Here is a 25,977-nt window from a genome sequence, read left to right as displayed (position 1 = left end):
CTATCATTTCTATGCTCACCTGTTGGCTCTCGAAAGTCCACGCACTGTCAGGTAAAGATGCGTCAAGCACGTTTATCATTTCCTTAAAGTCAGTTGTGCTGCTGGGCTTAACGAGGGTGAAATCACTGAACTCTGACATTGGAGAGAGACACGACCTGAAGGACTGACTCTGAGACAACATGTCCCCTCCCAGGACCTCCACATACTTAATAGGGCCGTCAGTGTTGAGCTGGAGCTGCAGGTTTCTGTTGGGATTCTTGTATCCGTCAGAGTCAGCCCGTCTGATACAGCAACTCGAGCTGCTCATACTGTTTCTAACGCACTTCACCACTAAGATGAGAAAAGTCAACAAAGACAAGACGGACACTGAGGCCAGAGAGATTATCAAATAAAAGGTGATTTTACTGTTTCTCTTGCTGGGCTCTGCTGTTTTCTGGCGGTAGTCCGATATGGGTTTGTGTAGCCCGTCCTCTAACAGTATGTTGACTGTGACTGTGGCGGACTGGACCGGCTCCCCATTGTCCTTTATCTCTATAAGCAGCCTCTGAGAGGAGTCATCCTGCTCTGAAACAGCACGTTTAGTCCTCACCTCTCCCGTGTAAAGATTCACACTGAACAGAGACGAGTCTGTGGCCTCTGCAATCCTATAGGAAATCCAGGCGTTATGGCCCGAGTCTGCGTCCACTGCCGATACCTTAGTTGCGAGGTGGCCTGCTTTAGCGGACCGGGGCATCTTCTGATGGGAGCCCATGACAGAGGAGGGGTAAATGACAGCGGGTGCATTGTCGTTCTGGTCCAGGATAAAAACATGAACCGTGGCGTTGCTGCTCAGAGACGGAGAGCCGTTGTCTTTTGCCTGCACCTGAATCTGAAACACCTTCAGTTTCTCATAGTCAAACGAGTGCATGCTGTAGATGCTGCCGTTATCTGAGTTTATGTAAATATAGGAGGAGACAGGCACGTCTTGTACTTTAGAGTCTAATATAGAATAGGAGATCTTAGCATTATCTCCATAATCCATGTCCGATGCAGACACGGAACAGATAATAGAACCAGGTGTGTTATTCTCATTGACATACACGGTATACACATTGTCTGGAAACCTGGGTGGATTATCATTTACATCCAGTATACGTACTGTGATAGTTTTCCTGCTGCTCAGAGGAGAGAAGCCTGAATCAGTTGCTGTTATCTCTATGCAGTACTCTGGGAACATCTCTCTGTCCAGAACACCATTGGTGACTAATGTGTAATGACTGGAAAAAGAAGGTTCTAATTTAAAAGGATAGCCTGGTGGGATTTGTAATGCCACTTTTCCATTTTCCCCAGAGTCAGGATCCTGTGCACTAATCAAAGCCACTACAGTCCCCTTGGGTGCGTCCTCATGCACTGGGCTTGGTGTAGAGGTGAGGGTAATTTGGGGAGCGTTGTCATTAACGTCTATGATATCAATCTGGACGCTACACTGTCCCTCCATTTCAGGCATGCCTTTGTCTTTAGCAATAATCTCGATTCTGTATGAGGGAGTGTTTTCGTAATCCAGGATACCATTTAAATACATCTCCCCCGTTTTTGGATTGATGTCAAATAAAGCCTTTATGGACTGTGCAGTATGATCGCCCAAAGAGTATTCAATCTCTCCATTTGGGCCATCATCCAAATCCTTTGCCTCAACCCTTAGGAAAGATGTGCCTTGTGGAGTATTTTCGTTTAGAGAAACTTTATATGACGATTTTTCGAATACGGGGTTGTTATCATTTATATCAAGGACAATAACGGTTATCTGAGAGGTCCCAGATCTGGCTGGAGAGCCACCGTCCAAGGCTGTAAACAACAGCTGGTGTGTTGCCTTATTTTCTCGGTCCAGTGCGATCTCCAATACTAATTCAGGAACTTTTCTTCCATCACCAATATCCTTTACTTTCAAGCTGAAATGTTCGTTTTTGCTGAGAGTGTAAGATTTTAAAGAATTATCGCCAACGTCAGGATCCTGCGCGCTCTCCAAAGAAAAGCGCATACCAGGGGCGGTAGATTCTGCGATTTTCAATGTGCGATCTGTTGATTGAAATTGTGGAGCGTTGTCATTTATATCCTTAATTTCAACTTCCACTCTGTGGAGCTTTAGAGGATTCTCAATGATTACTTCTAATGGTAAGAGACAACTGACGCTTTGTCCGCACAGACTTTCTCTGTCAATTCTATCGCTTACAACCACGTCGCCCTTACCCAAATCCACACTGAAATACTGCTTACCAGCCACGGAGGCTATCCTCAACTTACGTTCAGAAATCTCAGTTACTTCCAAACTTAGATCTTTAGCTATATTTCCAACCACGGATCCCACGCTCAATTCCTCTGGAACAGTGTAACGAATCTGTGCTCCTATTGTATTCCAATACCAAAAGAAACAGAACAGCCATAGCACTTGTCCTCTCCAATCGCTCAGGCGCGACCTCTCTTTCAATTTCAATTTCCTCATATTGCTGTAAACCGAAAAAAAGAACGCGTGGAAAACATGTTTAGAATAAAATATTCCATGTAAATTGTTATTGATCACATCTCCCTTTTAACCAGGTATCTAAATCCGTTGTGCATGAATGGGTGAGCACAGCTCCTTCTCTCCCAGCTCTATGCATTGTATGGACTGCGATGCTGAGGATGGGGGAGGGAGTAGATCTTTTTGTACAGTTAAGCATGCTATTGGGGCAGAGCACAGCACCATTTAAACCAATTGAAAACCGAGTGGCTCTTAAAGTCATAGCCATCTTTCTGCCATAGGAGTCAGCCTTTCAAACCTGTTAACACACCAGTGCATTCATGAAGATATTGAGATTATAATCATGAGGTAATGCAAAATGTCTGCTTTCCCATGACAACAATGACTTTGAAATAATGACAGTGAGGATAATCGTCGCAATAGCCCTTTATCTGACGGTCAAAGTAAATAATTTAAAATTAATTGAAAGTGGACCTATGTTTGCAGACGAGTGGTATAAACAGCAACAGCAATACAGCAAGCGAAGGGTTTCCTGGCCTGTAGAGAGCGATTGTCGCTGTCCATGGTGCTGCAATGTAAAAACCGCTCTCTGCTGGCCATGAGGTAAACAAATAACCCCATTCCTGAGAGCATATCCATGCTCATTCCTTACTGCTAACTTATGTCACAGATATAATTTTATATTTGAGTATCATTTCATTTGAGTATAAAACTTCTCACTTGCTTTCATAAAAATACTTAATTTCCATGAACCTGTTAACTCGTGAAGTTCTTTAAAATTCGGGATTTTACATAGCCTGTCTGTTTTGATAACGCTCAAGTGAAGAAATATGTTAAAGAAAAAATGATAGTTTCGATTACGGAAATAGCATGTAGGCCTCGTTGAAAACATAATATGCGGGTAAAGATGGGAAGAGATAAAGTATGAAGTGAAAAAAGCTTGGATCAAGTTATCAAGTTATAAGCCCCATGCTCAATTGGTAGAGCATGGCGCTTGTAACGCCAGGGTAGTGGGTTCGATCCCCGGGACCACCCATACGTAAAAATGTATGCCTGTATGTGGCTTTGGATAAAAGCGTCTGCTAAATGGCTTATTATTATTAAAATGGTGCTTTACATTTAAGATTAACAAAAATAACATTCAAGTCATTCCATTTCTATCCTCACAATATTTTCCACTGATATTATATCACTGAAGCAAATGCTTTTACTACGGGCTCACCTGTTGGCTCTCGAAAGTCCACGCACTGTCTGGTAAAGATGCGTCAAGCACGTTTATCATTTCCTTAAAGTCAGTGGTGCTGCTGGGCTTAACGAGAGTGAAATCACTAAACTCTGACACTGGAGAGAGACACGACCTGAAGGACTGACTCTGAGACAACATGTCCCCTCCCAGGACCTCCACATACTTAATAGGGCCGTCAGTGTTGAGCTGGAGCTGCAGGTTTCTGTTGGGATTCTTGTATCCGTCAGAGTCAGCCCTTCTGATACAACAACTCGAGCTGCTCATACTGTTTCTAACGCACTTCACCACTAAGATGAGAAAAGTCAACAAAGACAAGACGGACACTGAGGCCAGAGAGATGATCAAATAAAAGGTGATTTTACTGTTTCTCTTGCTGGTCTCTGCTGTTTTCTGGCGGTAGTCCGAGATGGGCTCGTGGAGCCTGTCCTCTAACATTATGTTGACTGTGACTGTGGTGGACTGGACCGGCTCCCCATTGTCCTTTATCTCTATAAGCAGCCTCTGAGAGGAGTCATCCTGCTCTGAAACAGCGCGTTTAGTCCTCACCTCTCCCGTGTAAAGAATCACACTGAACAGAGACAAGTCGGTGGCCTCCGTCAGCCTATAGGAAATCCAGGCGTTATGGCCAGAGTCTGCGTCCACTGCCGATATCTTAGTGGCGAGGTGGCCTGCTTTAGCGGACCAGGGAATCTTCTGATGGGAAACAGAACCCATGACAGCGGAGGGGTAAATAACAGCGGGGGCATTGTCGTTCTGGTCCAGAATAAAAACATGAACCGTGGCGTTGCTGCTCAGAGACGGAGAGCCGTGGTCCTTTGCCTGCACCTGAATCTGAAACACCTTCATTTTCTCATAGTCAAACGAATACATGCTGTAGATGCTGCCGTTACCTGAGTTTATGTAAATATAGGAGGAGACAGACACATCTTGTACTTTAGAGTCTAATATAGAATAGGAGATCTTTGCATTTTCTCTTATATCTGGATCTGTAGCGTACACTGAACACATTATTGATCCAGCAGCATTGTTCTCTCTGACATAAACAGCGTAAGATGGTTGGGAAAACATTGGCGAATTGTCATTGACGTCAAGAACACTGACAGTAATCATCTTTTTGGATGAGAGAGGAGGTGATCCAGCATCAGCTGCCGTTATCTCAATGGTGTAATCCGGAAATGATTCTCGATCCAAAATGGAGTCGGTAACCAAAGCATAATTATTGGACACTGATTGTTTTAATTTAAAAGGTACGCCTGGTGGTAAACTTAGAGTGACTTTCCCATTATGTCCAAAGTCTATGTCCTTGGCGCTTAGCAGAGCCACAACAGTTCCAATAGGTGCGTCCTCCCTAACGGGGGTAGGATCAGATTTCAAAATAACATCAGGAACATTGTCGTTCACATCCACGACATCTACCTCAACAGTGCACAATCCCTGCATAGTTAGCTGGCCTTTGTCTGTAGCAAGAACATCAAATTTAAAAAAGCGTCCTGTTTCAAAATCTAATTCACCCTTAATGGCGAGCTCTCCCGTTTGTGAGTCGATAGAAAATAGATTCTGAAGTGATTCAGGAGTATGTGGTTCAAATGAATACCATATTTCGCCATTGCCACCTTCGTCAAGATCTACAGCTTTGACAGTCAAAACTACAGTACCGATAAGTGTGTTTTCCAGCAATTTCAAGCCATATAAAGATTCTTCAAAAACAGGTGCATTGTCGTTTTGGTCCAACACCCGAACAGTGATTTTTGTTGTGCCTGACCGGGATGGAGTTCCACCATCTATGGCTGTCAGAATTAGATTGTGTGCTGGTATGTGTTCTCTATCCAACATTTTTTCCAAAGCCAACTCGGGGACTTTGGTTCCATCCTTGCTCGTTTTGACATTTAAAATAAAATTGTCGTTTTTACTTAGCGTGTAGGAACATATTGAATTTGAACCCACGTCGGGGTCTTGAGCCGATTCTAAACGAAATTGTACACCTGTCAATGTAGACTCTGCAATATTTAGAACATTTTGATTGTTTTGAAAAACTGGAGAATTGTCATTTATATCCTGTAACTCAATTTCAACACGATGGAGCTGTAGTGGGTTTTGTACTATAGCCTCTAAAGGCAACATACAGCTGACGCTTTGTCCGCACAGACTCTCTCTGTCTATTCTCTCATTGACAAGGAGCTCGCCTTTTCCCAAATCCACGCTGAAATACTGCTTGACACCCTCCGAGGCTATCCTCAATTTACGTTCAGATATCTCAGAGATTCCCAAACCCAGATCTATCGCTATGTTCCCAACAACGGATCCCACATTTAGTTCCTCAGGAATGGTATATCGTGTCTGCGCCTCTATTGTATTCCACAAGAGAAAGAACATCCAAAGCGTCCGCAAAGGAAAAAACACAATTCCGATAGGAATCCCCATTTTTTTCACAAAATGTAGACTGGGTAGACAACGTGGTTTGCTATACATTGCCAGAAAATGTTGGATTAGAAATTATCCAGGTATCATTTTGGTGAACATCTCAAAATGGTTTGTTATCACTGTCCTACTGATATTGCAGCTCCCTCTCTCCCAGCTCATCTGTGCATTGTTATGGTTATGGTTCTGTGGCTCGAGGAGGGACTAGATCTCGTTGTACAGTTCAACACATGATTGGTGCACAGTGCTCCAAAGGATTATGATTGTGAGCAGCAGCACTGCTCCTTAAAGAAACAGTCCAGATCATGATGCAAGAGTGAGAGGAGCTGTTATGAATATCCCTCCTAATGACCATGAGCTGTTTTAACAGCCACATGTTAAATGAGTCATAGTTAGATCTATTACACTAGCTAGTACTGTTATTGTCATTCTGCTTTCCACGTCATAGCGTCACAATGTAACAGTGACGCATACTCCAGATGTATTCTATGGGTGCGTTCGTAAATTCAATCTGGAGTGCCAGAGTATGCTCAGACTGCACTCTGGTCGTTCGTAAATTCAGAGCGTTGTCAGATTGTCCGTTCATAAATTCAGAGCGTTTCGCTCTTGGAGCGTTCAGAACGCACACTGGACGCTCTGGCCGAGGAGTAGGGTTGATCCGAGCGTTCTGACCTCACAACTGCAGTCAAGCATCCAAGCTAACTGGATAATGTTGGCTAGCTTGCTAGCTACTTCCAGACACAAAGGATAGAAAATATCACTCTGACCATTTTACTCGCCCTAGCAGAGCTGGTTAGGCTGTTTTCATGTTATTCAGAGAGTTGGTGACTGTAACTGTGCTGCTGGCAACAATTTAATTACGCTTTTTTGCCGACGTTTACTGACACTGGCCATATTAAACTGGTGTTGAGCGTTCGTAAATTCATCCGTTATTCTGCGCCATGGCACACAAGCGAGAGTGCTCTGAAATCGGAGTAAGATAGCAGAGTGAATTTACGAATGTCGTCATGATGAATAAAACACACTGCCAGCGCGCCAAAAATATCACAATGTAACACACACATAACTTCAGAGGCAGTCTAGAACGTATTAATGGATATGACACAAAACCACATTTGAAGACAAAGAAACATCATAACCTCAAAGCCAGTCAAGAAGATAAACAATCTGTTTCAACAAATGGGAGCACCATATTCATGTTGTGGAACCAAACAAAAAGTCGTTTTGAAAGCTGAAAATTAAATATATTTCGATGAAATCCAGAATATATTTAACACGTTTGCAATGTTATGCTAGGGTGCCAATTTAAAACGCCATTGTTAGAATAAAGGTGTCTTTTTCCGTTTCAGGCCCACATTGGTGGACAGCGCCACACACAAGAATGCGGCAGGCGGTGGGCTATAGAAGTACTAATCTACACAAGTCCAAAACGCATTTCTGATGATGAGAGACCAAGTACAATAAACCTTTAAAAACAATACACAAGGTTATTATTAAAATGAGATCTACTCTAGAGAAGAAACATATAAAACGAATTATTATTTTATTCTCACCTGTTGACTCTCGAATGTCCACGCGCTGTCTGGTAAAGATGCGTCAAGCACGTTTATCATTTCCTTAAAGTCAGTGGTGCTGCTGGGCTTAAAGAGGGTGAAATCACTGAACTCTGACACTGGAGAGAGACACGACCTGAAGGACTGACTCTGAGACAACATGTCCCCTCCCAGGACCTCCACATACTTAATAGGGCCGTCAGTGTTGAGCTGGAGCTGCAGGTTTCTGTTGGGATTCTTGTATCCGTCAGAGTCAGCCCGTCTGATACAGCAACTCGAGCTGCTCATACTGTTTCTAACGCACTTCACCACTAAGATGAGAAAAGTCAACAAAGACAAGACGGACACTGAGGCCAGAGAGATGATCAAATAAAAGGTGATTTTACTGTTTCTCTTGCTGGTCTCTGCTGTTTTCTGGCGGTGGTCCGAGATGGGTTCGTGTATCCCGTCCTCTAACAGTATGTTGACTGTGACTGTGGCGGACTGGACCGGATCCCCATTGTCCTTTATCTCTATAAGCAGCCTCTGAGGTGAGTCATCCTGCTCAGAAACAGCGCGTTTAGTCCTCACCTCACCTGTATTAATATTAACACTGAACAGAGACGAGTCTGTGACCTCCACCAGCCAATAGGAAATCCAGGCGTTATGGCCCGAGTCTGCATCCACTGCCGATATCTTAGTGGCGAGGTGGCCTGCTTTAGCGGACCGGGTCATCTTCTGATGGGAAACAGAACCCATTACAGTGGAGGGGTAAATAACAGCGGGGGCATTGTCGTTCTGGTCCAGGACAAAAACATGAACCGTGGCGTTGCTGCTCAGAGACGGAGAGCCGTGGTCCTTTGCCTGCACCTGAATCTGAAACACCTTCATTTTCTCATAGTCAAACGAATACATGCTGTATATGCTGCCGTTATCTGAGTTTATGTAAATATAGGAGGAGACAGGCACGTCTTGTACTTTAGAGTCTAATATAGAATAGGAGATCTTGGCATTTTCTCCAATATCTCGATCTGTAGCGGACACTGAACACATTATTGATCCGGCAGCATTGTTCTCTTTGACATAAACAGTGTAAGATGTTTGGGAGAAAATTGGAGGGTTGTCATTAACGTCTAAAATATTCAGTGTTATGATTTTATTTGAGGTGAGAGGTGGGGACCCTGCATCCGATGCTTCAAGCTCAATACGGTATTCAGGGTATTTCTCTCGGTCTAATGTTGAATCTGTTACTAGTGTGTAATGATTAGAAAATGAGGGGTTTAATTTGAAAGGGTAATCAAAAGACATACGAAGGGAGACCTTACCATTGTCCCCAGAGTCTAAATCCTTGGCACTAATCAGAGCTACCATAGTACCTACTGGGGCATCCTCTCTAACGGGTTTGGGTTTGGAGGTGATGGTGATCTCGGGTGGGTTATCATTAACATCTACTACAGTCACTTGAACACTGCTATGGCTCTCCATAGATGGCGTGCCCTTGTCTGCAGCGCATACATCAAATTTAAATGAAGGACTTTTCTCATAATCTAATGACTGTGATAAAGTAATTTCTCCAGTGTCTAGATTTATAACAAATAGCGTTTGAATGGAGTCTGCTGTATGTGATTCGAATGAATACTCTATTTTACTGTTTGTGCCTTCATCCAAGTCGTTGGCTCTAACCGTCAATACTAATGTCCCGGGAACTGTACTTTCGCTCAGTTGGATTTCGTATAAGTCTTGCTCAAAAATGGGCGCATTGTCATTTATGTCTAGCACCCGCACTGCAATTTGCGTGGTTCCAGATCTTGCTGGAGTACCTCCATCAAATGCGGTAAGAATTAGGTTGTGCACTGGTTGCTGTTCCCGGTCTACAGCCTTTTCCAGAATAAGCTCGGGAACTTTTGTGCCATCTTTATTGTTTTTAACTTTCAAAGCAAATAAGTCATTTTTATTCAGAGCATATGAGCGTAAAGCATTGACTCCAACGTCAAGGTCCTGTGCCCTTTCCAAACGAAATCGAACACCAGGGAGAGTTGATTCGGACACTTTTATAGTGTTCTCATCTGACATGAAACGTGGAGAATTGTCATTTATATCCTGTATTTCCACCTCAATCCGATAAAACTGCAGTGGATCCTCAATGATAAGCTCCAGGGGTAACAAACAACTGGCGCTTAGTGCGCACAGAATCTCTCTGTCTATTCTCTCATTAACAATGAGTTCGCCCTTTCCCAAATCCACACTGAAATACTGCTTACCAGCCTCGGAGGCTATCCTCAGTTTACGATCAGAGATCTTTGAGATTTCCAAGCCCAAGTCCTTAGCTATATTCCCAACAACAGAGCCCACGTTCAATTCCTCAGGAATGGTGTATCGAGTCTGCGCCTCAATTGTATTCCACAAGAGAAAGAACACCCACGGCGCCTGCCATGGCGAAACCTTAGTCTTTACTAGCGTCCACATCTCCACAAATAGTGTGCAATAGACACAGAACTTGATCCGTAACACATCGCAAGAGAACGCAATGGAACTTGCAAAGACCCCGTAAATTATTAAATGAACAATGTAAAAACGGATATAAATCCAATAGGCTACATGTACATCGATGTGAGCCTAGCTCTGTCTCTCCCAGCTCTGTACACGGTAAGGGATACCGTGGTGTGGTTGGGGGTGGGACTAGATCTCTTTGTACAGTTCAGCTTATGATTGGTTTACAGAGCTCCAATAATTACCACTAGAAGCAGTTCTGAATTAAAGAAACAGTGCAACCAAAGATAGAGGATGAGAGTTAATGCTATAGGCCAGTGTTTCTCCAGTCCAGTACAATGGGTGAATAATACTGTCAAAATAGCATATTGACATTAATGTGAAAACTACAGCACAACAATTGTATGTACTGTGTATTATTAAAAAACACAGTTCTAAAATAGCACAAAACCTCCTATATGCATGAAAATGTATCCCCGATCATAAACACTATATACTGACAGAACATACATAATCTAGGCCGTTGATTCAGAATCAACGTGGGGAAGAATATTGGCATTCCTATTAGTTTTCAGTACAGAGATAGTGGACAGCGTCAAACTGAACAACAAAGGGAAACTGAACCACTGTGTACACTGCGCAGCACAAACCGATTCAAGACATGGACAGTTCAAATAATTGCTAGAGAACACGTGCAAAACCTAAGTCAAAAACAAAAGTAAAAGCAAAATGGAAAGAAAAGGCAGGAGATGTATTTATGAAACCACGCAGCCATCCCAGCCGTAGAAATCTACTAATAAAACAGGCCATCAACGTGAGGAAGAATTCATGCATTTGCTTTCACTTCAGCACCACGGCAGTGGACAACACCAAAATGCAACACTGACGATAGACAGCGTAGCACAAACTAATTAATGGACAATCCAAATAATTAATTAAGTTGTTAACGATTTCCATAGGATAAAAATTAATGGTAGAACATTGAAGGAAACATATTTATGAAACCACACAGAGGTATTATGCATAGGGCGTAGAAATCTACCAATAGGAGCTAATTTGACGAATCCAAACAATATGCTCACCTGTTGGCTCTCGAACGTCCACGCACTGTCAGGTAAAGATGCGTCAAGTACGTTTATAATTTCCTTAAAGTCAGTGGTGCTGCTGGGCTTAAAGAGGGTGAAATCACTGAACTCTGACACTGGAGAGAGACACGACCTGAAGGACTGACTCTGAGACAATATGTCCCCTCCCAGGACCTCCACATACTTAATAGGGCCGTCAGTGTTGAGCTGGAGCTGCAGGTTTCTGTTGGGATTCTTGTATCCGTCAGAGTCAGCCCGTCTGATACAGCAACTCGAGCTGCTCCTACTGTTTCTAACGCACTTCACCACTAAGATGAGAAAAGTCAACAAAGACAAGCCGGACACTGAGGCCAGAGAGATTATCAAATAAACTATGATTTTACTGTTTCTCTTGCTGGGCTCTGCTGTTTTCTGGCGGTAGTCCGAGACGGGTTCTTGCAGCCCGCCCTCTAACAGTATGTTGACTGTGACTGTGGCGGACTGGACCGGATCCCCATTGTCCTTTATCTCTATAAGCAGCCTCTGAGAGGAGTCATCCTGCTCGGAAACAGCGCGTTTAGTCCTCACTTCTCCCGTGTAAAGATTCACACTGAACAGAGACGAGTCTGTGGCCTCCGCCAGCTTATAGGAAATCCAGGCGTTATGGCCCGAGTCTGCATCCACTGCCGATATCTTAGTGGCGAGGTGGCCTGCTTTAGCGGACCGGGTCATCTTCTGATGGGAGACAGAGCCCATTATAGCGGAGGGGTAAATAACAGCGGGGGCATTGTCGTTCTGGTCCAGAATAAAAACATGAACCGTGACGTTGCTGCTCAGAGACGGAGAGCCGTGGTCCTTTGCCTGCACCTGAATCTGAAACACATTCAGTTTCTCATAGTCAAACGAGTGCATGCTGTAGATGCTGCCGTTATCTGGATTCAAGTAAATATAGGAAGAGACAGACACGTCTTGTACTTTAGAGTGTAATATAGAATAGGAGATCTTGGCATTTTCTCCTATATCTGGATCTGTAGCGGACACTGAACACATTATTGATCCGGCAGCATTGTTCTCTTTGACATAAACAGTGTAAGACGGCTGAGAGAAAACTGGAGGGTTGTCATTAACGTCTAAAACTCGTACAATAACTTCCTTTTGTGAAGTGAGGGGGGGAGAGCCCGAATCAGAGCCGACAATTTTCAGCTTGTATTCAGAAAGTACCTCTCGGTCGAGTTTAGAGTCTGTAACTATTGCATAATTGTCTGCAAACGACGTTTTCAGTTTAAATGGATATTTACCTAGTAAACTCAAATGGACCTTCCCATTATCCACTGAATCTAGATCTTTTGCGCCTATCAAAGCAACAACTGTTCCTAAAGGAGCATCTTCTTTCACAGGGTTAGGTAAAGAGGTCAGGACTATTTCAGGTGCGTTATCGTTCACATCTAATATATCTATCTGAACAGAGCAGTGGCCTTCCAAAGCGGCAACTGCTTTGTCTGTTGCGCGGATATTAAATTCATAAGTGTGAATCTCTTCATAATCTAGACTACCAGTCACAGTGATCTGTCCAGACTCAGAGTCAATAGAAAACATTTCATGTATGATGTCTGGCGTCTGCTCAGCAAAGGAGTATTGTACCACTCCATTAGCACCATCGTCAGCATCAGCGGCTTTAACGACTATCACCACTGTACTTTCCGGTGCATTTTCTCGTAAAGAAGATTCATAAAGAGATTTCTCAAAGATTGGGGCATTGTCATTGACATCTACAACTTGAACAGTGACATCCGTAGTTCCTGAAAGGGCCGGGCTACCCCCATCTAATGCTGTCAGCACAAGCTGATGAACAGCCTGTTTCTCTCTGTCTAGCGCTTTTTGTAAAACTAACTCTGGTATTTTCGTCCCATCTCTACTTGTCTTAACATTTAAAACAAACAAGTTATTTTGATTTAATTTATATGAGCTGAGGGAATTGGAGCCCACATCAGGATCTTTTGCACCTGTAAGTGGAAATCGTGTCCCGGTCGCTGTAGATTCTGCAATATTAAGAACCCGTTCGGTAGAAAGAAAGACTGGGCCATTATCATTGATATCCTGGACTTCCACCTCAACACGGTAAAGCTGGAGGGGTTCCTCAATAACAACCTGCAGTGGTAACAGACAACTGGCGCTTTTTCCGCAAAGACGCTCTCTGTCTATCCTCTCCTTGACAACCAACTCGCCTTTTCTCAAATCCACACTGAAATACTGCTTATCAGCCTCGGAGGCTATCCTTAGTTTACGCACAAAAATCTCAGATGCGTCCAAACCAAGATCCTTTGCTATATTACCAACAATAGATCCTTCTTTCAATTCCTCTGGAATAGTGTAGCGGATCTGCGCTTCTATTGTATTCCACAGCAGAAAGAACAACCAAAACGCCCCTTCAGGCAGAATCATCCCCATTTCCAAAGAAGATGTACATTTGATGCAAACGAAGTTCTGGATTGCAAAACATCGCAGTCATAAGCAATTTGATCATGAATATTCCAGTATCTTTTTAGCACAAAATATTGCAAAAATATTCCCTTTCACTGATACGATGTGAGCGTAGCTCCGTCTCTCCCACCTCTGTGCATTGCATGGGTTACTGTTCTGTGGCTGGGGGAGGGAGTAGATCTCTTTGTACAAAGCTGCATGGTATTGGTGCTCAGCGCTCCAATAGATTATGACTGGGAGCAGTGCTGCATTAAAGCAGCAGTACAGGCCCAGTACAGTGCTACACTCGAATGAAAAAAAGATGAAAACCACATTACTACGGACATTGAAATTGAAGTAGAATGCAACAATATACTTTCTGTTAGGGTGCGTTCATAAATGTGCTTTGGCTATCTACTGCTATTTCAGAGCACTCTCGTCTGAGTGTGCCAGAGCGCAGAATAACGGATGAATTTACGAAATCTCAACACCAGTTAAATATGGCCGGTGTCAGTAAAGTCGGCAAAAGGCGTAATTAAAATGTTGCCAGCAGCACAGTTACAGTCACCAACGCTCTGGATAACATGAACACAGCCTAACCACCTCTGCTAGGGCAAGTCAAATGGTCAGAGTGAGATTTTATCTAATTTGTGTCTGGAATTAGCTAGCAACCTAGCTAACGTTAGCCAGTTAGCTTGGATGCTTGACTGCGGTTGTGAGGTCAGAACGCTCAGATCATCCCTACTCCTGGGACAGAGCGTCCAGTGTGTGCTCTGAACGCTCTGAGAGTGAAACGCTCTGAATTTACGAACGGACACGCACTCTGAGCGCACTCTGGCACTCCAGATTGAATTTGCGAACACACCCTTAAAGTAACAATGGGTCCCCAATATTTTGTAACGTGTCCTGTTAATGCAATATTGACGTTTTTTCCCTATCAAACCCTTAGAAAAGAAAAGCAATTCATCTTTGGAAAAAAAACACTTGAGTACCCTGACATTATGAGCGGTAAATCATTGGAAATTAACAATTTGATTCAATGCAATTCCCCCCTCCTGCAAATCAAAGATGTACTTATCTGTTCAGCTTTTTGGTTTCTGGATATACCAATTCTACTCCTGAGCATTTTTTAAAATTCAGTGCTATCATGGCACTTGCTTTCTCCTTAAAATTCAATGTGTGATGTGATAGGCCTACCCTGAACCCATGTTATCCATATGCCTATTAAAAACAGTAGGCATAGCCGTGGAAAGGCCTGGGGGAGATGTTTAGAGTTGGGGAAGTTAATAAAATAGTTCGCTAGCCTAACAACAGACAGATTAAAGTCTTATATTTTCAGCAGTAGGCTAGCCATTTGCTTTCCAAACTGTTTTCCCCGTGAATGTATTTTGAAATATTGTGAAAGGCCAGGCAATTTTAGCTGCTTTAATATTAGGCTACTGTTGTGATGCATAATTGCCATGGTAAATTGGAATGTCCAGTCAATTAGCATTATGGGTAATGAAGTAATTCTACAGACTCAAAATTGGCCTACAAACGCTTACATCGTGTACATTATGACAGCTGAATCTCCTGTAGTAACCGTGCCATTCCAAAAATACCTAACACAGATGAATATAAAGTGGCCAGTAGCATGTAGGCTGCAGTTACATGATGCAACTTGCACGCTCCAAGAAATGAAAGAAAACCCTGCAACTAATAAGAAACAACAAGGTGGGCAGAGAAGACATAACCCAAATGGGAGCTGTAAAAATAAATATATAAAGGTTTATGTACAAGGTTTGGAAGTCAATAAGTTACATTTTGAGTGGAAGTCAATAAATTAAATTTTTGAAGTGAACCCAGACCTCTCTCTGACCAGTTTCAACTGAAATTGTTCAACATGAGTTGCACTAACGTTAGCTAGCAAGTTTTTTGCTAGTATGGGTAGATCGTTGCTAGCTAACTAGCTAACTTGATCAAACAGTGCTGGTAAAAAAAAATTTGTATAGCTAGCTAAATAGTACAGCCAGCATTTTGACTAACTCTATCCTTATACAGTAACGAAACGGTGGGATAAACAATATGACAGAAGCAGCTTCAATTTGATTGGCTGTTGAATGCAATTTTAATCGCGTTTGAGTTGCTTTATGTAACCACAAAGTTGCTTGAGATGATGTCACTTGCAACCTGCAACAACAATTGTGTGATAGTTGCTTCGTGTAACCCCAGCCTAAGAGGATAAAGCGCTTCTTTTGAGCCTAAAATGAAGAAGATCGCTGCAAACTTGTAGGAGTAGACGCTCCAGCAGCTGAGAGGCTTGTGGTGTGATAATATATATTGTCAGAGCGAGTAACAGAACAAAACAACACAGCACAGTACAAAACAACCAAGGTGTTCAGTTCTACTAGTTGAGGTATTAAAAGAGTCCAATGCTGCTAGTGAAGAACTGAATCCCTCAGCACTCCCCAATATTCAAGCACCGCAGACAGCAACAAAACAACCACGTTCAGCGAGTCAGAATTGCAGCCTGATTGCTGGACCTTGGACAGCGCCAAGTCATTGCGGTCAGGCTGACTATGCAGCACATAGTCTCATAAAGGCAAGACGTTTATAAAAACAACCACAAAACACAGGAAGTAATTATCAATATACGAAAACATATTCAATTCAAGTATACAATATTTGCTCTAATGTAGTCATTGAAATATGAATAATAGATTAGAACACTGGACAATTGCATAACCCTACTTTAAGCAGGAATTGTGCTCACCTGTTGGCTCTCGAACGTCCATGTACTGTCAGGTAAAGATGCATCAAGCACGTTTATCATTTCGTTAAAGTCAGTGGTGCTGCTGGGTTTAACGAGGGTGAAATCACTAAACTCTGACACTGGAGAGAGACACGACCTGAAGGACTGACTCTGAGACAACATGTCCCCTCCCAGGACCTCCACATACTTAATAGGGCCGTCAGTGTTGAGCTGGAGCTGCAGGTTTCTGTTGGGATTCTTGTATCCGTCAGAGTCAGCCCGTCTGATACAGCAACTCGAGCTGCTCCTACTGTTTCTAACGCACTTCACCACTAAGATGAGAAAAGTCAACAAAGACAAGACGGACACTGAGGCCAGAGAGATTATCAAATAAAAGGTGATTTTACTGTTTCTCTTGCTGGGCTCTGCTGTTTTGGTAGTCCGATATGGGTTTGTGTAGCCCGTCCTCTAACAGTATGTTGACTGTGACTGTGGCGGACTGGACCGGCTCCCCATTGTCCTTTATCTCTATAAGCAGCCTCTGAGAGGAGTCATCCTGCTCCGAAACAGCGCGTTTAGTCCTCACCTCACCTGTATTAATATTAACACTGAACAGAGACGAGTCTGTGACCTCCACCAGCCTATAGGAAATCCAGGAGTTATGGCCCGAGTCTGCGTCCACTGACGATATCTTAGTGGCGAGGTGGCCTGCTTTAGCGGACCGGGGCATCTTCTGATGGGAAACAGAACCCATGACAGCGGAGGGGTATATAATAGCGGGGCATTGTCGTTCTGGTCCAGGACAAAAACATGTACCGTGACGTTGCTGCTCAGAGACGGAGAGCCGTGGTCCTTTGCCTGCACCTGAATCTGAAACACCTTCAGTTTCTCATAGTCAAACGAGTGCATGCTGTAGATGCTGCCGTTATCTGAGTTTATGTAAATATAGGAGGAGACAGACAGGTCTTGTACTTTAGAGTGTAATATAGAATAGGAGATCTTAGCATTTTCACCCATGTCTGTATCAGAGGCGGACACTGAGCTCAGGGTAGATCCCGGGGTGCCATTTTCTTTAACATAAACAGTATATGAGGGCTGGGAAAACACTGGAGGGTTATCATTTACATCTAAGATTTTCACAGTCACGGTTTTCTTTGTAGATAAAGGTGGGGACCCTGAATCGTCTCTCGGTCTAATGGGCCGTTGGTCACTAGTGCGTAATGGTTGGTAACGGAGGGCTTCAGGGTGAACGGTGAGCCCGGTGTCATGTTTAACTTTACTTTGCCATTCTCACCACCATCTAAGTCTTTAGCGCGAATCAATGCAATAACCATCCCGGGGGATGAATTCTCCGGTATTGGACTGGTGAGTGAGGTTATAATAATTTCAAGGGCATTATCATTAACATCAGCAATCTTTATCTTTATACTGCATTGTCCCTCCATTTGTGGATTGCCTTTATATTTTGCCATTATGTCGAATTTATGCAAATGTGTTTGTTCATAATCAAGCTGCCCTTTGATAGTTATATCTCCAGTATTAGAGTCAACATCAAGTAATGACATTATTGTATCGGGGGTTTGGTCTGCAAATAAATATTCGATCTTTCCATTCGTCAGAATCAGTTGCTTTGACGTTTACAACCTGAGCTCAACCTGAGCTCTGGTATTTTTGTGCCATCTTGGGTCTTCACATTTAACACAAAATTCTCATCATCACTGACACTATAGGACCGTAAGGAGTTTGATGCTACGTCAGGGTCATGTGTGCTTTCCATTGTGAACTTAGCACCTGCAGTGATAGACTCAGCTATTTTCAAAACCCTTTCATTCGTAAGGAAACTCGGAGAAGGATCATTTATATCCTGTATGTCGATTTCAATGCGATGTAGCTGTAAGGGATTTTCAACTATAACCTCCAATGGTAACAGACAAGGGACGCTCTCTCCACATAACTCTCTCCACATCTCTCCTCATTTTCCTTTGTTCCATTGAGTCTCCTGTTCACAGGAAATACCATCACACAATATGGAAATAAAAGTTATTCGCGGTACACTTTTCTACAAATTTCAAACAGACTGTGTTTTGTTTCCAGTCAGTGCAAGTGTATCTCCACGATCTGAGCATTGTAGGCTAAGGGATGATATGCTGAGGCTGAGGGGAGGGAGTAGATCCCTTTGTATGGCTCTACACAGTATTGGTGCAGAGAACTCTCTGCTACAGACCAATCACAGATGCACTGTTTCTTAAAGGTACACTATGCTTACACTGTAGAAGAACGCTTAAAACACAGAAACAGATGAGCAGCACAATGTATTCACTCACAAGTATAAGATGTTACTTTGATTCAAAAGTAATAAAGGTGCTACTTTACTAAACAGATGTGGTAATTCTCTATATTCTGAAAAAAATAATGTAAATATAGGCCTATATTATTATTATAGTTATTATTATTATTATAGTTATTATTATTATTATTATTATTATTATTATTATTATTATTATCGTTAATATTATTGTTATTATTATTTGATATTGTTAATATTATTATTATTATTATTATTATTTATTATTATTATTATTATTATTATTATTATTATTATTATTCCTATAATTATAATTATTAAGCCCTCCGTTTACTGTACTCTTTCTGCCGTCGTGTGGCAATGAGAGGGAAGCACAGCCTAGTGGTGTTCTCATAGCGCGTCATAAAAGGCAGGGAGCCAGTCTCTTTCATCCCCTCACACACACACGTCTAATCCCAGTAGCCTGCTCAGCATGAACGGGAGGGGGGAGTAACGGGCTAGGAATAAAAGGATCACGAGAGGGGGAAGTGATGAGGAGGATAGAGGTTTGACGCACACATGCTGTACACGCTCGCACACACACACACACACACACACACACACACACACCACGCGCGCGATTTAGTAGTGTGTATTTACATACCGGTAGTACATACACTGAGTGTTTAAAATATTTAGAAAACATACTCTTTCCATGACAAACTGACTAGGCGAATCCAGGTGAAAGCTATATTTCCTTGTTGATCTCACTTGTTAAATCCACTTCAATCAGTGTAGATGAAGGGGAGGAGACAGGTTATTGAAGGATTTTTATGCCTTGAGAAAATTGAGACATGGATTGTGTATGTGTGCCCTTCAGAGGGTGAATGGGCAAAACAAAATATTTAAGTGCCTTTGAACAGGGTATGGTAGTAGGTGCCAGGCGTACCGGTTTGAGTGTTTCAAGAACTGCAACTCTGCTAGGTTTTTCACACGCAACAGTTTCCCGTGTGTATCAAGAATGGTCCACCACCCAAAGGACATCCAGCCAACTTGACACAACTGTGAGAAGCATTGGAGTCAACATGGTCCAGCATTCCTGTCAACGCTTTCGACACCTTGTAGAGTCCATACCCCAGACGAATTGAGGCTGTTCTGAGGGCAAAAGGGTGTGCAACTCAATATGCGTAAGGTGTTCCTTATGTTTTGTACACACAATGTATTTCATTATTTTACTAATTTGCCTATCTAACTGATCGAGGAAGCCTTTAACAAATATAGTTTATATCTGTGTCTTTAGGCTATGTGTCTGACCACCACAATATCAATTCGTCCACACTGATTTTTAACAACATTAGGCTACAACTGTGGGACATAGATTATCTCAATCTCCCTGGAAACCGCTGGAGCTCCAATTACAGCGTTAGATGAAAAGAGAGGTTTAATTATGAATCATGCTCATAAATCATATCACAGTGTCATGTAATATGGGCCAGGTCGACAAAACACAAATATAGTCGTATTTCATCACAATGATCAGTGGCAGATTACGACCCACCTGTGCAGCACCATTTTATCCAATCCCTTAAAGTAGGTGCGCTGAGGCAGAAAGGAGACCTAACCGCGCTGCACAGACTGAGCCGAGCATTTCAGCACCACACGGGTGGACAGCGCCACACAGGCAGACAGCTCACGCTGGTGCATGCGGCAGAAAATAGGCAGCACGAGAGTTGCATAAACAATGCGCGCCTGTTTCCACTCACAGGAAAGGAAAACACGAGCTAACTGAACAGTTACTTCCTTAGATAAACAGCTTGGTAGCATTTCCTGAGGTAGAATACTCATTTCAATGCCCCCAAACCGCTATGTTCAAGGAACTGCATATACATGTCTGCATTTCATTCCGCTATTTGTCCCGTGACCAGACACTACTTTATCATTCATGAGTTGGGCCTCAATAGCTGAATACGTAAACAAGATGGAAAGCCCCTTCTAAGGTACATATAAATAATGATTGAATGGTCCTTTACCCAAAGGAAGATGTGATTGACACAGGTACCGACATATTCATTACACATACAGTGGGGGAAAAAAGTATTTAGTCAGCCACCAATTGTGCAAGTTCTCCCACTTAAAAAGATGAGAGAGGCCTGTAATTTTCATCATAGGTACACGTCAACTATGACAGACAAAATGAGAGAAAAAAATTCCAGAAAATCACATTGTAGGATTTTTAATGAATTTATTTGCAAATTATGGTGGAAAATAAGTATTTGGTCAATAACAAAAGTTTCTCAATAATTTGTTATATACCCTTTGTTGGCAATGACACAGGTCAAACGTTTTCTGTAAGTCTTCACAAGGTTTTCACACACTGTTGCTGGTATTTTGGCCCATTCCTCCATGCAGATCTCCTCTAGAGCAGTGATGTTTTGGGGCTGTCGCTGGGCAACACAGACTTTCAACTCCCTCCAAAGATATTCTATGGGGTTGAGATCTGAAGACTGGCTAGGCCACTCCAGGACCTTGAAATGCTTCTTACGAAGCCACTCCTTCGGCATTCTCATGCTGAAAGACCCAGCCACGTTTCATCTTCAATGCCCTTGCTGATGGAAGGAGGTTTTCACTCAAAATCTCACGATACATGGCCCCATTCATTCTTTCCTTTACACGGATCAGTCGTCCTGGTCCCTTTGCAGAAAAACAGCCCCAAAGCATGATGTTTCCACCCCCATGCTCCACAGTAGGTATGGTGTTCTTTGGATGCAACTCAGCATTCTTTGTCCTCCAAACACGACGAGTTGAGTTTTTACCAAAAAGTTATATTTTGGTTTCATCTGACCATATGACATTCTCCCAATCCTCTTCTGGATCATCCAAATGCACTCTAGCAAACTTCAGACGGGCCTGGACAGGCTTAAGCAGGGGGACACGTCTGGCACTGCAGGATTTGAGTCCCTGGCGGCATAGTGTGTTACTGATGGTAGGCTTTGTTACTTTGGTCCCAGCTCTCTGCAGGTCATTCACTAGGTCCCCCCGTGTGGTTCTGGGATTTTTGCTCACCGTTCTTGTGATCATTTTGACCCCACGGGGTGAGATCTTGCGTGGAGCCCCAGATCGAGGAAGATTATCAGTGGTCTTGCATGTCTTCCATTTCCTAATAATTGCTCCCACAGTTGATTTCTTCAAACCAAGCTGCTTACCTATTGCAGATTCAGTCTTCCCAGCCTGGTGCAGGTCTACAATTTTGTTTCTGGTGTCCTTTGACAGCTCTTTGGTCTTGGCCATAGTGGAGTTTGGAGTGTGACTGTTTGAGGTTGTGGACAGGTGTCTTTTATACTGATAACAAGTTCAAACGGGTGCCATTAATACAGGTAACGAGTGGAGGACAGAGGAGCCTCTTAAAGAAGAAGTTACAGGTCTGTGAGAGCCAGAAATCTTGCTTGTTTGTAGGTGACCAAATACTTATTTTCCACCATAATTTGCAAATAAATTCATTAAAAATCCTACAATGTGATTTTTTTTCTCCATTTGTCTGTCATAGTTGACGTGTACCTATGATGAAAATTACAGGCCTCTCTCATCTTTTTAAGTGGGAGAACTTGCACAATTGGTGGCTGACTAAATACTTTTTTTCCCCACTGTATTTTAATTTATCTCATACACTGCTCTTGGGAATGTTCTCTCTTCCTTTCTCAGTAATGAGATATTTCAATGTCAACCAATAATAAGATGGTCAAAATCTGTATGACTGCCCAACATATTTATGAACAATGCTGATCTGTCCCTTTACAACTCATACTTCTGTATTGAACATGATCCTTTTGCAGGTTATGTTGGTCTAAGCGCATACAAGTGTAGGTGTGTGTGTGTGCGTGTGTGTGCATGTGTGTTTGTGTGCATTCGTGTGTGTGTGAGAGAGAGGGAGAGACAGAGAGAGAAAGCTAGAGAGGGAGAGACAGAGAGAGAAAGAGAGAGAGGGAGAGACAGAGAGAGGGGGATACAGAAAGAGAGGGAGCGAGACAGAGAGAGAAAGAGAGAGAAAGAGAGAGGGAGAGACAGAGGAAGAAGAGAGAGAGGGAGAGACAGAGAGAGAGGGAGAGACAGAGGGAGAGACAGAGAGAGAGTGAGGGAGAGATAGAGAGAGAGAGAGAGAGAGAGAGAGAGAGAGAGAGAGAGAGAGAGAGAGACAGAGACAGAGACAGAGACAGAGACAGAGAGGGAGAAGAGAGAGAGAGAGAGAGAGAGAGAGAGAGAGAGAGAGAGAGAGAGAGAGAGAGAGAGAGAGAGAGAGAGAGAGAGAGAGAGAGAGAGAGAGAGAGAGTGTAAATGTGTTTTGAGATATATACATCAGTAGGTAGAAAGGGAGATAAACGTTTGTGCTTACCTTGTTTGGAGAAACACAGCGGGATCAGATGCAGCGACAACATGAAAAGGAGATAGAAATAAAAGCAGATTCATTAGGTCAGGACAGTGACTGTACTCACAGCACACAGAGACATACTTACCAAAACAGCAGAAGAGTTCAGACATAGACCCATCTGACACACTCACCACCACAGTCACTTAGTATGACCACTGTGTTGTAGAGCAATGAATGATGCTGAATATTAGCATCAAATACCATATTCCCCTTATGCTTCATGAGTAGGGCCCTGAGGTTTTCCTGGTCAGGTCCCTTGGTCAGGGAAAATTCAGGGGCCTATAATCATGAGGTCGGTGCCTGAACACCATTCAGGGAAACACAAGCATGTTTACCATCACCAAAGAAACATGTTTGCTGTTACCAAACACAAAATATACAGAATCTTATAATATGTCAGTAATGATGCATGTTTTTTGTGTTGTTTTACTGTCATTACAATAGCTAACAGGACATGGTTACATCTGCAACGGTGTCAATATCTCTGTTATCCACTAGTAAACAAAGAAGAGTATGTTTTTGTAATAATCATCACAATCTTCACAAACACCTGCACCAGCAACAACACCATCTTCACTGAGGGTAACATCTCCACAGACAAAAAGATAGAGAGTTTCAGACCAAATTATACAGAAATACATTTCCCCCTCCTGCTGACCCTGCCCTGCCCCACTGCAGATTAGGGCTGGTGGAGACTGAAACATGGCCCATGGCAGGGGTCGCTTCCTCTGTCTCTGTCTCTGCACTGTAATACAGTGCCTTTCTATCAAACACCCCACATACGGGAAAATCCAAAGCTATAAGAGTAAAGACAGAAGTCTACTGTCAAACACCATCTCTGTAAGGACAGGGTTTTACTGTGGGCAAGTGTTCTATAAAAACACATATAGTCTATAGCTCACTGTATTAAGCTGTGGTGTTGAACCAAGCTAGAGGCCTATGGGGGGTAGAAATAGATACTGATGTGACATAGTGAAAATCTTTTTGTTACAGTAAGAGAGATGGAGAAAGATGAAAGCGAGAAACAGATTGAGTGAGTGAGAGAGGGAGAGAGAGAGCGAGAGCGAGAGAGAGAGAGAGAGAGAGAGTGAGAGAAACTTTCTAAATGAATAGACCATGTGACTCTGTGTAGGTGTATGTGAGCATATACGGTACAGTACATCTCATCTGAAGACAATACTTTGATTGAACTGAAGAGGAACAGAAGCTAGTGCTGCAGTGAAACCTGCCTCCCACAGCCATCCTCCTACTGCTGCATGATGAACAACAACACCTCACTCCCTCCCTCTGCCTCCACATAGTGTGTTCAGCACCACCAATTTACAACCCAGTCACTGGCTGGTAAACAGACAAATACAGACACACTGAGGACACTCAGGTTCGATATGGGAAAGTGAGTGCTTGTGATGATGTGAAGGTATGAGAGAAGGAAAGAGACATAAACAAGACTATGATTGTATGTAAGTGTATGTTTGTATAAGTACATTGGAATATTAAATAAGTGCAACAGTGTAATGGGGTTAGGACAGATTGGTTGATGGATAGTTACAGAGGAAACAGAATGGAAAACAACTTAGCTGTCCCATCACTCACAAACTACACACAACTCCAACTGGGTCAGTATTTGATTGTAAAGCAGTTAAACAGGCCAGTGTAATGAGAATATAGTCAGGGCAAACAGAGTCCTGCCCACTTCCTGTCATCATGGTGTGTTGTGTAACTACAGGAGTATGCTGGCACACAAGAAGTTAGGGGTAGACTAAATTACAGAAGAGATTGTGGCTCTGCTTGTCAACTCTCTCTCTCTTTGTCTGTCTCTCTCTTTCTCTATCTCTGTCTGTCTCTCTCTATCTCTGTCTCTCTCTCTCTCTCTCTCTCTATCTATATGTCTGTCTGTCTGTCTGTCTGTCTGTCTGTCTGTCTGTCTGTCTGTCTGTCTGTCTGTCTGTCTGTCTGTCTGTCTGTCTGTCTGTCTCTATCTCTGTCTATCTATATCTCTGTCTCTCTCTATCTCTGTCTCTCTCTCTCTGTCTCTCTCTCTTTGTCTCTCTCTCTCTGTCTCTCTCTATCTCTGTCTCTGTCTGTCTCTCTCTTTCGCTCTCTTTCTTTGTGAAGCATGTGCATGCATGCACTTGCACATGCACGCGCAAACACACACACTACATTACTAGTCAGAAATAGCACAAGACTATTGTGTGTTATTTACAAGTCCTCCACCATATAACCAACATTTATTCTGTCAGGAATCTGCAGCACTTGTTGTATGGAGAGTGTTACCATGACAACCTGCATGTCCTTGAGGTGAATCTCCCTGGGATGCTGTAGAGGAGAGTTAGATACTGCGTCACACAGCTCTCTCTGAAAATCCAAGCATATAACAGACTTGAAGTCGCCTGAACACAACAACCAATACAGGATAACTAAACCTACTGTTCTCACAAACCCAACAGCAAACATTCAGGGACAGGGACCCTAACATGAGCACAACCACAAAAACTTAACCACACAACCATAAAACAAGTCTTAAGTTGTTCTAATACATATAATACCTCAGTATCTATGAAGGATTTTGTGGTTAAAACAGGAGGCAAAGATGTGACGCTGTTGCTGGCGGATACCAGGCAGATGTGAAATCACTGTAACTGTCACTAACATGCTCTAGTCTAAAAACCCTTACAACCTGTTAGCCATTGACATAAAAGGGACATTACTACTGTGAATGACAAGTAGTGACCTAGGTTACAGACAGACTGACACATTGGTTACAGACAGATAGACGGACAGACAGACAGACAGACAGACAGACAGATATACAGACACAATCATTCTGAA

The 25,977-nt window shown here is 42.9% G+C and overlaps 1 protein-coding gene and 1 pseudogene across 13 annotated transcripts in view; both read right to left on the bottom strand.

Annotated features, from left to right (window-relative positions):
- Positions 1–25,977, bottom strand: part of LOC121573779 (protocadherin gamma-C5) — a 55,673-nt gene that overhangs the window by 10,101 nt on the left and 19,595 nt on the right. For 2 of the 13 annotated variants that reach the window (XM_041886045.2, XM_041886052.2), the window contains exon 1: positions 11,266–13,865. The exons of 5 other annotated variants lie outside the window; for them this stretch is intronic. In XM_041886045.2, the coding sequence (XP_041741979.2) occupies positions 11,266–13,695 (2,430 nt within the window). In that variant the 5' untranslated portion in view covers positions 13,696–13,865. Of the gene's footprint in view, positions 1–19; positions 2,798–3,719; positions 6,353–7,714; positions 10,323–11,265; positions 13,866–25,977 lie in introns of those variants that run through there. 6 more of the 13 variants (XM_041886042.2, XM_041886051.2, XM_041886040.2 and 3 more) reach the window with 5 other exon arrangements.
- LOC121574487 lies at positions 16,439–20,426 on the bottom strand (annotated as a pseudogene).

Source organism: Coregonus clupeaformis, chromosome 9, assembly GCF_020615455.1.
Source record: "Coregonus clupeaformis isolate EN_2021a chromosome 9, ASM2061545v1, whole genome shotgun sequence".
Lineage (NCBI taxonomy): Eukaryota > Metazoa > Chordata > Actinopteri > Salmoniformes > Salmonidae > Coregonus > Coregonus clupeaformis.
The sequence above is the reverse complement of the archived record's forward strand: the minus strand, read 5'-3'. Positions and strand labels throughout refer to the sequence as shown.